Source organism: Peromyscus leucopus, chromosome 3, assembly GCF_004664715.2.
Source record: "Peromyscus leucopus breed LL Stock chromosome 3, UCI_PerLeu_2.1, whole genome shotgun sequence".
NCBI classification, from domain to species: domain Eukaryota; kingdom Metazoa; phylum Chordata; class Mammalia; order Rodentia; family Cricetidae; genus Peromyscus; species Peromyscus leucopus.
In genome coordinates this window covers 52,935,106-52,950,902 of record NC_051065.1, presented here as the reverse complement: position 1 = coordinate 52,950,902, position 15,797 = coordinate 52,935,106, and the positions used below count along the sequence as shown (strand labels likewise).

Sequence of the window (15,797 nt, the reverse complement as noted above, 5' to 3'; positions counted from 1 at the left end):
GTCAGCAACAGCTTTTGATTGTTCAGTGTTGATAAAGAAGTTTTTATTGGGGTACAAGTTTCTCTTCAGTTTTGCATTCAGATTAGATACTTTGCTAACTCTGCAGCAATTCCCAATAGTTTCATGTCTACTGAAATTTCTAAGTTTTCTGATGTTCATAATTTTTATAATTAGGAGATTTTCCAATGATCTAGAAGCTAAAGCTACATCTATTCCATTTTGATTATACAGTTCACTTTTATTATAACAGTGAGATTAGTCAGCCTCATCCAATTCTAAAAGACACCTCTTACAGGCACAGAATTATCTTAAGGGCTTATGAATTCAAAAAATCTCAAACGAAACTAAAATTATTCATTTTCCAAAACATTATTTTAACTGGCAAATTCATAACTTGGTTATGAACTGCATGCTTAATTATTTCTACGCTTTAGAATGGTTTACTTTGCTGTAATTTCATTAAAAATTCCAGAGCATGATCATTCCTTTATATTAAAACAGAACGTAATGGTTAAGGTATAATAGATGACTCATACACTTTCAGATGCAGTTTAACAGACCACTCATACACCTCCAGGAGTCTCTTGATGTAGAAGTTTTGCTAACCAAGAGACATTTGTTAAGGCTTGAAATTGGCTGACATACAAATGCTCATTTTCTGAAACAAACATGTACATATTAAAATTTCACTAATTATGTGCAATGTGTGCGTATGCTGTAAGGGGAAAAAGACTAGAACTGTATATTATTAAGTGAAAAGAGGCAAGCTGAAAAGGGTTATGTTATTCCAAAAACAGAAAAATAGAACAGTAAAACTACAGGGAAAGCAAACAGACCAGTGGCATAGAGGGGAAGGGATACACGGACAGACAGAATATAGAGGACTATCAGGACAGTGCAACAATGATGGACATATGTCATTCACAGTTGTCTAATTCTGTACAATGTACAACAGCATGGACCAGCAGCCCTCTTATCAACTGTGGAATCTGCATGACACATGCAGTGCTGTGTCAATGTAGGCTCATCAACTGGAAGATGCTGAAAATGGAGGAAGTTGTGCGTGTGTGGGGACAAGGAGTACAGGGGAAATTCAACTTCCAATTTAGCAGTGAACCCAAGCAGCTCTAAGCACATACATTTTGTTGTTGTTTTTTAAAGGTTATTTTGCATTTCCTTATATAATTATTAGGGTAAAATGAAACCTTTTCTGCTTCCAATTTTCAAGCGATGTTTCAATTTAAAGAACAGAGAAATTCTTCAACAACACAATCACCTGGTGTTGACTACTGTGATGTATATTTATGCCATATATTTGTAATTATTACACTGGTTAATTTTTATCACACACACACACACACACACACACACACACACACACACACACAGTCAGTCTGTCCTAATAAGAACACATACTTGTCCAGTCCACAAAAGCCAGTCCTCCTGGGCAGGACAGCATTTTAAAAAACTCTGATGAATTCAAAGACTTATATGCTTACCACCAGTCCACTAAAAAGACTTTATTTTAAAATCACTTAAGAATATGTATTTATGTAAGTGTTCATCCTTAGTTATGATTTATTATAGTTGAATTTGGAACAGATTGCCAGAGATGGTCTTGACAGAACCAATTCTCAGTCAATATTCAAGCTCACTGCAAAAGAAGGCAGGAAGGGAAGAGGGAAGGAAGATTAGATGAATACATTTTAAATATAAGTCAGAAACTGTAATTCTTATTCAGTTATTCTGGAGCGTCACATTGAATTAGAACTAATGTTTTAGTGAAAGCAAATAATTAGAAGTATTACATGATTTTTAAAGAGTATCTTAAAAACTTGCCTGAACTGAATATCAAAATTTTGCAATGTCAAAAAACTGTTGGTTCAACATTTAACAACGCAGCGGCTACTCTGCAGCCAGTTCCCAAACCCAGACTATGCCTCTGTTCAATGTGTTGTTTTAATTCAAAGAAGAAAGGAAGAAAAGAACATGATCATTTAAAAGACCCAAATCCATTTTAGAAATAAATGGATAGGGAAGTAGAATGCTTCCAGCCGACAGTACATACTGAGTGACAACTAGCACTTCTGATAGACACCATTTTCTCTTCTAATAGAAAAAGATCTAGGACTATTGGATCCACTTGGAAAAGGATACAAATAACAAACATTAGGGTCTAGTTATGGGGTTGGGGATGTAGCTCAGTTGATGAGTGCTTGCCTAACATATATAAGGCCCTGGGTTTGATTCCCAGCACTACATAAAAGCAGACATGTTAGTACATGTCTGTAATGCAACACTCAGAAGATGATGAAGTCCAAGGTCATCTTGTTACATGGTGAATTTATTATTATTATTATTTTTTTTTTCTTCAAGACAGGGTTTCTCTGTGTAGTTTTGGTGCCTGTTCTGGATCTCGCTTTGTAGACCAGGCTGGCCTTGAACTCACAGATATCTGCCTGGCTCTGCCTCCCGAATGCTGGAATTAAAGGCGTGTGCCACTACCTGCCCGGCTACACAGTGAATTTAAAGCAAGCCTGGACTACATGAGACCCTGCTTCAAAATAAAATATAAATAAATTTAGAAGATCTAGTTGCGACTTCCCACCTAATTGTGGTAAATTACATGGAGCAAGAAATGACTCTTTGTCCAAAGAAAGAAAAAGATAAAGATGTGAGCATAAGCTGTCAGAATGGCATGTAAGATGTTCAAAAATTAAAATCTGAAATTGTTGTAACCTAAATTATATATTTGGGGATTATTTAAACCCATGTGTATTTTAGTAACTATATTTAAGTAAATTTAAAAATATACTGGGAGGCTGGATGTGGTGGCTCATGCCTTTAATCTTAGCACTTAGGAGGGAGAGGCAGGCAGATCTCTGTGATTTCAGAGCCAGCCTTGTCTACAGAGCAAGTTCCAGGGCAGCCAGGGTTAAACAGCATGAACCTGTCTCAAAACACTAACAGAACAAAGCCCAACATGCCAGGCTTCAAGAGTTTCTATCTAGCAGGACTGACTGGGACCATGTGAAGATCACAGTTAAGTTTATTTGTGAACAAATTTAGAAGAGGTAAGGAAATGAACCTGATAGACAATCTTTCCTTAAAGGGCATTAAGAAATAAGGTAGATATAGCAGTAACCCATAATCATGGTGGGCTTTTTTTCTTTTGGGGGGTGGGGGGTGGGAAGAGGGGCTAGAGATCAAACACAGGGCCTTGCACAAGTGCCACAATTATGGATTTTAATAAAAAGTATTATTTTAATTGCAAAAACATAAATGGAACAATAGCATGCAACCCAACACTCAGTTTTAGGTGAATGCAAAATGTTCCTACTTGGCTGATGACTTCATAACACAGGACCTGGTTTACCTTCATTTAGCTGGGTAGTCAACTTATAGATGTAACAAAGAAAAAGAAAAAAAAAAAAAGCCACCACATAGCTTCAGGGAGTCAAACTTCTGGCAAAAGACTATATGTAATATGCCGAGGTTTCAAAGAATCCCAGTGAAGTTCCAGACCATTCTGTTCTGTTCTGAGAACAATAGCAGTGTAAATATGGAGTTGAGTCATTGGAATTCAATTTTGCCATATCAGGAAATAGCAGCAGGCTGTAACAGTTGACTGGAGACAGCTTTCTTGACTTTCTTTTTCTTGGAGATGCTGATGGTATTATCATCTTTAAGTCCTTGTACAGTTTTTCCTGTTTCAGTAATGCTAAAAGCAACAATGTCCTGGATTGGAAAAGAGTCTACGAGGTGTAGCACAGGGTACCTCCTCTTCAAACTTGAGCTCGAAAGCACACCTTTAGTGTTACTGTAATGCACCTTAGAGCCATTACTGCACAGTTGTTGGGTTGCTTGTTTCACAGTATTAGAGATATCAGCAGTGTAGTGGTAACGCATGTTGGTCTTAAGTGCCCTTGGTACTGAAGCAAAGTCCTGCGTACATTAAATCTCACCACTCTTTAATCTTTTAGTTCTGATATTTGCAATTACGCAATGAAGTCTACATGAAGAATACTTGAAGGGCCACAACTTTCCCCCCCCTTCTTAAAGTTACTCCAAGATTACTGGGCCACATTTGACTTGACAGCTTACAGGCCACGTGATAAATGTTGGTCCATGGACATTTTGAAAGCCTTCTTTCTTTTCACTGACTCTCTCAGCTGAAAGCCCTTGACTTGAGAAAACCTCTAGAATAGTTAAACTGTAAGACACAACATTTAGTGAGGAAACACATCCAGAATCTTAATATTCTTTTCTTCAGTGAGGTGTGTGTATAAAAGAAAATAAAGACAGGACTAAAGAGATCTAAATGGTTGTTTAAATGTGACCACCAAAAAAAAAAATCACAATCGTGAGACTAGATTATTATTTGATCCTTACAAGGAGAATTGCTAAAGATTATGGTATCTTAAAAGAAAAAAGGTTGTGGTATCTATCAGAACTGATTTGTAATACAAGTCTTCAAAACTTATTTTTTCATAGATTTTTCTAAAGAGTGACATGGGATGGTCTTATTTAGTAGCAAAATTTTGTACTAAAGATTGTAATACAAAAAAATCTTTATTTGGAAAAAACAAAAATGGAAAAGTCAGAGAATATTTTTAAAAGACAGCATTAATCCCAAATATATGAATGGAATGAAACACATCAGGACATGAGATCACAGAAAAATAGCACAAGCCTATTTCTCTACTACAGTCATCAGGTAGAGAGGATTTACCTGACAATTATGTTATCTACAACCTACACATGCAGACAGGTACTACACTCAAAGCCTCGTGCACACTCAGGCTAAGTAAAGCCTTTCCTGCAGGACGCTAATTAAGCATCCTGAAGACAGTGAGGCTGCTATCACCATTTGAAAACTATGCAGGCAAGTGTTACTAGAAAAAAACCGAGGATCTAGGCTTGATCTAGGCTTCCGCTCCTGTTCTTTTGGGGTTTGTTTTGCTGAGGAAGGGGGTTGGGAGGGTGGAATGAAAACCGTCAAACAAAGCTTAAGTTGAAGTGGTGAAGAGAGATAAGTATTTTAAAGTCTGATATTTATTTACCTTTTAGCTTACTGGGTAAAATACTGAATGTGGCAGGTAGTGGTGGCTCATGCCTTTAATCCTAGCACTTGGGAGGTAGAGGCAGCTGGATCTCTTTGAGTTTGAGGTCAGCCTGGTCTATACAGAAAAACCCTGTCTCAAAACAAAACAAAACAAAAAACTGATTGTGGATATAGCTATTATCACATTGCCCCAACAATTAAGGGCCAAAATTCTCACTAACAATGAAATAATTAAAGAGCAGTACTAGGCCAGTGCCCACACATATTTAAATAGTTAATCCTACTTTACATGAATTTCACATCTATGAAAAAGAAAGGCATGAGTACTTTAATAGCTTTATAAATTATATGATGGGAGGGAGTTTCTAGGTTAATGCTTTTGGATTAACCACACAATGGTGGGTCTGGGGACTAAGAAGCAGGAGTGTCAACACTGTTCTAAAGTCAATTTGGAGCTTCCTGGAATCTTTAGAATAATCCGAACAGTGTGAAATGGACTACAAGTGAAATCAAACACTGTCTAGGAAGTGTTGCTAAGAAGAATGGGATGGCTTGTTAATGTCAACATTTTATGCTATTTTACACTTAAGGCATTTCAGTCAATTCTTCAAATAGCTTAAATTACTTAGGCTTACCTCAGTTCTAGGTACCTAAAAGGAAGAAAGTAGATTTTCCCCCTCATGGCTAGCAAAGTAAAATGGTGTAATGGTTACTTTTGTCAACTTGAGAAAATCTAAAGTCACCCAGGGAAGAGAGTCTAAATAAGGGTATGTCTAGATCAGTTTGGCCAATGGACACATCTATGGGGGATTAGTTAGTTACACTAACTGATGTGGGAAGATTCAGCCTAAAAGTGGGTAGACCATTCCCTGAGTTTGTGTCCAGGGGTGTGTAAAACCAGAGAAAGCTAGTTGGGCACACCATTCACAATTAATTCCTTCCCCTCTGCTTCTCGACTATGATGAAATATTGACAGCTGTCACAAGCTCCTGAATTCTAACTCTCCCAAATGATGGGCTTTACCTTAGAAGTGTGAGCAAAAGGAAGCCTTTGTTCCTAAGTTGCTTTTGTCAAGGTATTTTATCACAGTAACAGAAATGAAACTCCAGGTAGTAACATTAATTCTCCTGGAAGCAAACCACAGTCTAGTAAAGAGGTCCAAGAACAGTGGCTTCTCAATCAGCATGGTTTTACAAACGGGGTATTGCCGAGCCATGTGTTACAGCTGACATCTCATCCTACATATATGGAAACATTTAATTACCTAAATAATACTCATGTGCCAGAAAATTAAGGCTGCTTCCAAACTAGGTATTGCTCCTAATTAAATGAAGAAACACACACACACACATGCACGCCTTCCTTCCTGCTCTACTATACTTCAGTAACTTTTTGTAAAGATTACCAACCTAAGTATACAAAATATAAGGACCAAAAGTATATTAGCCCCCAAATTCATCTATTTTATTTGTTCATACAATATAATCTCATTGGAGAAAATTACCAAAATATTTTTGTCTTTTATAGTGAGGTTGTTAACTTTTCTCTACTCCACGAATGTGCTCTTAACTTACAATTAAGCAGAATAACCTAATCCAATTGTGTGAAATATTCTGCCTTCATAAATGGAAAGCCTATGCTGGGACTTTCTAGTTTGCTTCTGAAATTGGGTTCCTCTGGTTTAACAATGGGCTCTTTAACACATTCACCATGTCCCACATCTACCCCATCCTAATTCTCTCTGACCCCAACATTTCAACCACTCCTTTGCATTTACAGAGCTTCCTCAAACCTGACTCCTCTCACCCTTGGCTTTTTCTAGGCCCTCCCCAGTAACTCCCCTTTCATGTGCTCCTATCATTCTTTCAGGAAGTTTGCCTTTGGGTCATTTCGACTTATAGGAAACTGGACTTGGGATTCTACAGGCAACATCATGCTCTCTACAATTCAGATCAACTTCACACTCTTAAAAAAGACTAGAAGAAAATAGGGTGGAGACCATACAGGGGTTACAAAAGCTAGCTGTCCTTCCAATCATACAACCTACCATTCTTTCTCTGCTTCTCATCGATCACTTAGCACTGAGGCCATCACACTGACCAAAACCCTGTTATTTGTCATCCACTGAACACTACCCGTTCTTTGTCATGAAATCTGAAGGAACTGAATCCCCTTCCACATCACTCACACCACAGGTTTACAGGAAATGCCTTACTGGCCTCTTCTGGACTATAAGATTATGTAATCCTGACTGTCTGGGAACATACTATGTAGATCAAACTGGCCTTGAATTCTCAGGGATCCACCTGCCTCTGTGCTGGGCCCAATTAAAGGTATATGGTACCACACCCAGCAGTATTGGATATTTTAATGTTATAATTTTGAATTTATTTATGTCTTCATCCTCTTCACCTTCTAATCAATCTCCCAATTGTTTGTCTTTTCCACTCCTGAACTTTATGTTGAACCAAGGATCATTTAAAAATACATATACTAGAAACTATGTAAAATTTCTAAGCACAATCCTATCTTTACACAACAATTCTTTAATAAACATGGGGTGTGTAAACCCCAAATCTCTAAAGGAAACCTCATCTCACAAACTTTTTTCCTCAGCTGAGTATCATGGCACAGACCTGAAAATCCAGTACTGCAGAGGCCAAGATAGGTAGGGGAGGATGAATTTGAGGCTAGCCTGGGATACATCATATGATCCTGTCTTTTAAAATATGGAGATGGGGAGAGGGGTTGAAGGTGTAGCTCTCAGTTGGTGAAGCATGAAACCCTGGGTTCAATGTTTAGCACTACATAAAACTAGGTATGGTGACACATGCCTATAATCCCAGCACTAAGAACTCAGGAGATGGAGGCAGAAGGATCCGAAGTACCAGGTCATCCTCAGCAATATAGTGACTTTGAGACCAGCTGGAATAATAATAATAATAATAATAATAATAATAATAATAACAATAACAATAATAATATTATAGTCAAGAAGAGGCTGGTATTGCATTTTCTGTTAACCAATATTATGAGTGATGTAGAAGGTGATTCAGGGATGTTTAGATTTCACACAAAAGAACAGGGTAGTAGTGTTGAAATGAATAACAAACAACAAGATCCTGGTTTTTTTTGTTTGTTTGTTTTGTTTTAAATCTATCTCCTCATATGCAGAGACCCACATCCAAGCATTAGGTGGAGCTCATGAAATCCTGCAGAAGAGAAGGAAGGATTGTAGGAGCCAGAGAGGTCAAGCACACCAGGAGAACATGTGGGTCTGAGCTAGGTCCTCTGCATACATGCTATGGTTGTTTAGCTTTGGGTTTGGGGGAAACTTCTAACAGTGGGAGTGGGAGTGTCTTTGATGCCTCTTTTGCCTGCTCTTGGGACCCTTTTCCTCCTACTGAGTTCCTTGTACAGCCTTGATATGAGGGGCTTGTGCCTAGTCTTATTGCATCTTGTTATGCCATGTTCAGATGATATCACTGGGAGGCTTGCTCTTTTCTAAAGGGAAATGGAGAAACAGTGGATCTGGGGAGTGGGTGTGGTTGGAGGAATGGAGGGTGTGGAGGCTGTGGTTGGGATGTATTACATTAGAGAAGAATAAATAAAAATTTAAAAAAATCTACCTCCCATTTTGGACCATTTTATACAATTTTGATTTTAAAAGGTCATTAGAGACCCAGACAAACCTAGCCTAGTCCAAGCCATCTATTTGCACTGGCCAATAATGGCATCCTGAAACTAGATTCTAATTTGTCCTAATTGCAAATTAACCTCTTAAGATGCTAAGACAGTGTTACACCATGTCCAAACGCTACAGCATCCGCCCCACCATACTTCTCTTCCTCATCACTTTCCAGGCTTCAGCTTACTTGAACCCATATACCTTAGTCATGTCTAATTCCTGGTCCTTCTGGTTGGTGGCTCAGTTCTTCCTTACTGTAACAAATTTCCCTTCCTTTTAATTTAAATGGTAGTCCTCTTCACAAGTAGCAACATCCCACCTTTTATAAAAACCATTCCCTTTATCAGCTCAAAAACAAGCTCATTTTCAAGCTCCTGCTGTTTTGATTTGAAATTGGCAAGTCTGATTTACTCCCTAAACATGTTTGTGTGAATATCTGCGTACACTACAGCCACTTACCCAACCCAAGGAGGAGGCACAGAGTGAGTAATCATTCAGCAAGGGAGAGAGATAGTACTAAGAGCAGGTGTACTGGCTTACCAGCAGATGTCTGACTTTGTCTGTTTCATAGAATATAGATTATCTCTTTCAATATAAAAGAAAAGGCTACTATGTTTTCATCTTTTAAGTCAATTAAACAGATTTGAGAAACCTTCATGATCAAAAAAAGAGAAAATCTAAAACCTTACAAGTAAAGCTCCCCACCCCCACCCCGCCCCATGCCACAAACAACATAGTAATGCTCAATTTTGTTAGATTTCAAATGCTCCTACTATTCTTTCCTTTCTCTGGGCTTTTGGCAGCAATGCATCTCTGGGTATACCTCCCTATAAAGCTGTGTCAGAACAGAAGAAAGTTTTGGCAGTTTTGAAGGTACTACAATACCATACAAATAAACTATGTCAGTACAAGTATGCACAGACAAAATGCATTAAAGTTGCTTACTTCAAAGAAACACAATTATGATTCAATTTGCAAGATGCTGAGAAATGAGCATATACATGTATAAAATAGAATGAAGAACATGTCTTTCCTATTGTTTGTTTTTTTAACCTCCCTCCAAATCAGAACACAATTTAGAACTGAGGTATCAGTATTTAACACCCTGCCACTGTCCGAATAGTTAATGGAATTAGTCTACTAAGACTTAATAAGACTAATGGAATGTGTCTGGATTGCTGTGGCTGTTGTAGTAAGAGTATCAAAGGTTGATCTGATGAAAATAATGTGAAATAAATCTGTCACTAGACTGGTGTCTGTATGTTTTATTCAATCTTGTATCCCTCAAGATCTAGCTCAGGTCACTTTACAGAATAAAAATATTTAATTAATGCTTTGCTGAAATAAGAAGGAGAATGTACCAAAGTACCATCTGAAAAATACAAAATGTGGAATGAAAAAGAAATCATTAATAATTAAAATATTTTCTACTTGGAATCTTCTCATTCCAGAGCTAAAAGTCAACTGGGGTGGGACTCTATTTCCTTTAGGGCTAATGGCATTTGAAGGCGGTAATTCCTTGGTTATTTGAAACTGTCTGGAGAGGGAGAATGTCACCATGATCGTTATCAATCTAGTAACTATGAATCTTCCTTAAAAAAACAACAAACATATGTTCATATACACAAACCCATCATTTCACATATACCCTCTAAGAGTCTAGGACCCCAGGTTAAAAATCCCTGTGTTAATGAAAAGACTAATCACTTTATAATGGTCAAAGGAGTGAAATTAATAGTATCCCAGTATAAAATCCATCAAACAAGAATGTATTGACAAACCCAAAGCTTCTTAGAATTCCTTATTCTTCCCACCATTTTGGTTAAATTTGCCCACCATATAAAATGGTACCACATAATTTTATGTACCACATAATTTCTTCCATGCTTTAGTGTAAATTATGACTTTAAGGACTTCTTAAAAAAAAAAACACATAGTAAACAAAGATGTGAGGCTTTACAAGGTCTAGAAATTATAAAACAAAACAAAAAACTTAAAAGTGAGTTTTTAACTATTCTACATAGTTGTAATGCTGAATTTTAACTGCTCAAGAAGCATTTCTTGAATTTATAGCTATGTCTGAGGTAAATAGGGAAGAGAGTAGGCGGGGAGGAGACAGCCTTGGGACTCTTATCAGAGACTATGGGCAAGTCTGGGAAAACTCTGGACAAATATTCTATACAAATAATGAATGAAAAAGAACAGAAAGATAAGGAAAGCAGCTTTGTTCAGCAGCACCCCTCACAACACAAAGAAGTCAGTAAATGAGAGCCAGTCACCCTCCATGGCCTTCTAGGAAAATGCAGCCAGCCAATGAAAGGCTCACTTCAAAGTTGGAGAAAGCTAAGATCAGAAGCCTTAAACCAATAGACTACATAGCAAAATCTGGATGTTTTATAGTCAAATGAAACCATAACTAAATTAAGATATGATTAAAGGCTGATATTTAATAAGTATATTGTATGTCCTGGTATTTTCTAAGACAGTGACTTTCATATAACGTAGCTATAAATTTACTTTTAAATGCAAACTAGAGATTGATATTTATGCTGAACTCTAAAAACACAAATTAGATGGGTAGAAAATTGGTCAAATCTATGACTTCAACAAAATTAAAAAAAAAAACACACACACACAAAAAAAAAAAACAAAACTAAGGGGCCAGGCGGTGGTGGCGCACGCCTTTAATCCCAGCACTCGGGAGGCAGAGCCAGGCAGATCTCTGTGAGTTCGAGGCCAGCCTGGGCTACCAAGTGAGCTCCAGGAAAGGCGCAAAGCTACACAGAGAAACCCTGTCTCGAAAAACAAAACAAAAAAAAAAAAAAAAAAAAAAAAAAAACTAAGAACAAATTATCACTTTACTCCGCTATACCTCAAGATGGAGCCATTTATTTTGTTATATGTAACAGGAAGTCACCATATTTTATGTTGAAAAGTAACCCAGAAAGTGCCAATGCTATATAACATTAGCAACATCTTCAAATAAGATGCTTTATTATTAATATTACGTTAAATTCTTAGATTTAACATAATATTTAGATTTCTTTTTGGTATTTGTAATAACGCTTTCATATTGTTTCTCACAAATTAAGGCATACTTTTTAAACTTTTTAAAAAAAATCTCAAGAAGTCTGGCTTTGTTTTTCTCCCCAGATGCTTTTATGGTGATAAGTTTTTAAATCAGCTTTTGTCCACTGCTCAGAACTAAGTTCAGTTTATTTTTTTTATTATCACTTTTGTGGCTATTTCAAGAAGTTCTGTATTATCAAAAGCATCACTTTACATTACGCCTTTATAAAGTACTCCATTATTCTCTGATTATCTAAGGTTATCTATTACAACTTATATGGTCTCATTTTATAGGACATCCAGCTTCTTTCTTCTACTATAAGTTTTATTCTGGCCAGGTACTTTCATCACATGTCAATTATTTAACAATGAAATTTCCAAACAGATCTTACTGAACTACTGTTAGCCCAATAAAAACATTATACTACTATGACTACTACTTACATACAATGTTTACCCCATGTTCAAGTTTCTAAAAGTCAACTACAAGTTGAAATTCTGTTTTTGAGGCATTTCCTGGTATACTAGGCAGTGCATTAGAAAAGAGATTATATTGCATTTAGGCCATAATAATTACCTTTTAACCATCTATGTATAATTAACAACCATTCAAAAAGAAAAGTGCAAATGTGCAAATGAATAAGAACAAAACAGTTTGTATACATGTAATGCATAATATATGATATAAATCTAGGCAACTAAAAACAATGGCTGACAACATCTTTCTGAGCATTAAATGACACCACCAGTTTTGTTTTATATGTATTCTTTCTTTTCAAGGATTCAAAGAATGCAATAGACATTATCTTAATGTTTCAAAAATTTCAGGAGATTAGAATATTACCATTTTTTTTTCACAAACCAAAAAACAAAGAACTACCATTACTTTTCTATATTTCCAATAATAGAGCAAGAACAGGTCTAGCTAATCTCCTCTGGGATTTTAATTAGTACTATAAGTTTATTTGTATGAGTTAAAAAATAGTATCACTCATGAGAAACAATGCCAAAATTATTATGCTAATCAATTATGTTAAAGGCCTAATGAAGAAATCCTTTAGCAACTATGAGGTACACACTAGTTGTAGGCATGAGGAACGTTTATATCGGCTCTTTTGGGTGTATACATTAAATGCAAAATCAGAAAGGAATCATGCAAAAATCCAGTTGCCCATGCAAGCACCCCAGAGTCTAATCCTCTCCTCTCAGTTCTGGTGTCAGGCCACAGTAGTGTGGAGACTTGTAGGCTGCTGTCCTTGTTGTAATGAATGGGAAGAGGCTGACAGTGGCATGGTCGAAACCTTCACCTCTTCTTCCCCTGTGGAAAAGTCAGTCATGGTCTAGTTACGGGTGACTAGATTTGTTAACAGTCCCTTTAAAAATGATTTCAATATCTGGAATATTGATACATATATAAAATACATGCTTAATGGTTGGGATCTGGGTGTGAAACAAGACATGAATTTTAAAATATTAACTTAAGTACCTAAAAAATAAACTTAACACACCCTTATTTTAAGGTAAGATCAAATATAATAGATTTACATTACAAATGCACTACCAAAAACAAATAAATAAAAAGAAAGAAAAGATTAAAGACCAGGAAAGCCATTCTTTTCCAAGCCAATTGGACCCTTATATAGATATTCCTTAGCAGTAAGTACTAGTTTGTTTAAAAAAAAAAAAAAACAAAAACAAAAAACTTAAGATTTGACTTACAGGAGAGAAAACAGATTTTAAAAGAAGAAAATTATAAACTCATGTTTCAAAGGCATAAGTCGTATATTAGGGAAAAAATAAATATTAGATACAAATATTAATTGATTAAATTAACATATAGCATCTGGAATTTACTATGTACTTTTGAAGTAATTAGAAAATAGTAAAATATTAACAGTACAATGATCCAATTGACTGAAAAGTAAGATGACTACTTCTAGTCAGAAAACTAGACATGAATGAGATCAGTTCTCCTAATTATAATTGATAATCATTTCACTCCAAGTAACTTACTTTACGCATGACACAAAACTCAATAGTCACTGTGAAACAGTTACTATAAAAACAAAATTTAAAGAAAAATGCCTTCTGGTAAGTAAAATTTGAATTAATAAAAAAACATGAAAAATCCGAAGCCTAAACAATTTCAAATATTTTTGAGTAATACCTTGAAACAACACTGCTTAGAGACTTACACTTACTAATGGTTATCTTCCAAATAAGATTCAGCATTATGTAATAAAAACATTTTAGCAAAGAATTCTTTGAAAAATACATCTGCAAAACTACATTTGGAAAGTCAGCTTAGCTGACAAACTGCAGAAAGACTCTTCAATCCACAGAACAGGTTATTTCAATTAGCAAACTCTCTTACACCCTCAAGTACAAAGCAGGAGGCTGTGACAAAGCAAATCTACACTCCATTTCCTGGTGAGCAGCACATCAGTACTAAGAAGGACCTGAGCAAGAGACTGATTCTCAAGTTAATAAGCATCATTCTACTTTCTTTGTAATTGTTTTATATGGATCATACTCCTAAGCCTGGCCAATTTATCTCATGATGAAATACTGCTGACTTAAAAAAAAAAAAAAAGGATTTGCGAATATGTGAGAGCAAAAGTCAATTAGGGGAAAAGCCAAGTTTGAAGCACATGACAGTGGTCTTCAATTGTAAAGGAGAGCATCAGTGTTGCATCCCAAAACCACTTCCATTACTGACTTTTGAGATCTGGGCTGTGACCCTAGCTTAGCACTAACTGAACATGCAACCTTAAATTATTTAAGTTTGCTGGAATACAGTTTTAACAATCCTAAAATGAAGAAACTGGACAAAGTGAGTCACTTTTTAGAACAACGTACATGGTTCCAATAATAAAAAAAATCTAAATGAATCCCTTCTACCTACTGACCAATTAAAATTACTCAACAGGAATATTTCAATTATCTTCGGGACTTAGCAAACCAGATACTTAATAAGCCCAGAAAACACTGCTAAAAATACTTAAGTACTAAAAGAAATAACCAAATGAAAGAACAAAAATATTTTCAGTAAGACAAAGGAATGGAAACTGAATTTCTGTCACACCTCTGGCAACTGTTCTGCCCATGGTAGGTTTCAGATATATCAATGTTTTTATAATTAACTGAAACAAACAAAAATAAAAATTTAAATACAAATATATAGGAGACAGACAAGGCATCTGCACGACATGGTGGCTACCACCTCTGATTTGCTCTACACAGCTGAAGTGTAAGTATGTGTACCTCTCCTTCCTACACACACTCAGTTCGAAGTATATTTTAGGAGGCCTCATCAACAGTGCGTAGTCTCTACTAGTGAAGCATTAACAAACAGATCTGCTGAATAGGGCACTATGATAAAGACTAGAGGATGCAAAGTTTAGTTCCTGGCAGTCATCCAAATCAAATACATCTGTGTTGAGGGAGGCAGATAATTCCTAGGTAAACTGTTTCAAATTAGATGCATTTCAGATGTTCTCTCTTGTCATTATAATAGTTACTGAAAATCCTAAATCATCTAGTTATAATTCTGTAACTATTCTAAGGCTTATTAGCACATTCTGAGGCATCTGTCAAATATTGACTAGCTCTAGCAGGATTCTAGTGTGACTCATAACAATTTTAATATTTTTTTTGTAAATTAAAACTAAGTTTCTCTAGTCTTCAGTACTTTAAAAAATATGTAACAGCAAGCTTAGTTATAAGTCACCATTTAAATACCAAACAAGAATGCATTGCCAAATATTGAAAATCTGAAATAACTCTCTCCACCCCACAGTGAATACAATAATGACTCAGAATTAAGTTGGTGACTTCATTTTTAGCATCTCTAAAAAAAGTTTTCAATGTTCTGTGGTTGAGAATAAGCAAAGGGAGGGGGGAAAAAAACAAAGGATAGAATTATAATTTAATGCTACATTTAAAAATAAAGTTATATATTTTAGGTGAAGATTC

General features: G+C 35.9%; 1 protein-coding gene across 6 annotated transcripts in view; it reads right to left on the bottom strand.

Moving 5' to 3' along the window:
* Cnot4 (CCR4-NOT transcription complex subunit 4) overlaps positions 1 to 15,797 on the bottom strand; it is a 112,153-nt gene that overhangs the window by 12,538 nt on the left and 83,818 nt on the right. For 2 of the 6 annotated variants that reach the window (XM_028866110.2, XM_028866111.2), the window contains exon 11: positions 11,963 to 13,140. The exons of the other annotated variants lie outside the window; for them this stretch is intronic. In XM_028866110.2, coding sequence (XP_028721943.1) covers positions 13,040 to 13,140 — 101 coding nt within the window. In that variant the 3' untranslated portion in view covers positions 11,963 to 13,039. Of the gene's footprint in view, positions 1 to 11,962; positions 13,141 to 15,797 lie in introns of those variants that run through there. 6 annotated transcript variants of the gene reach the window in all.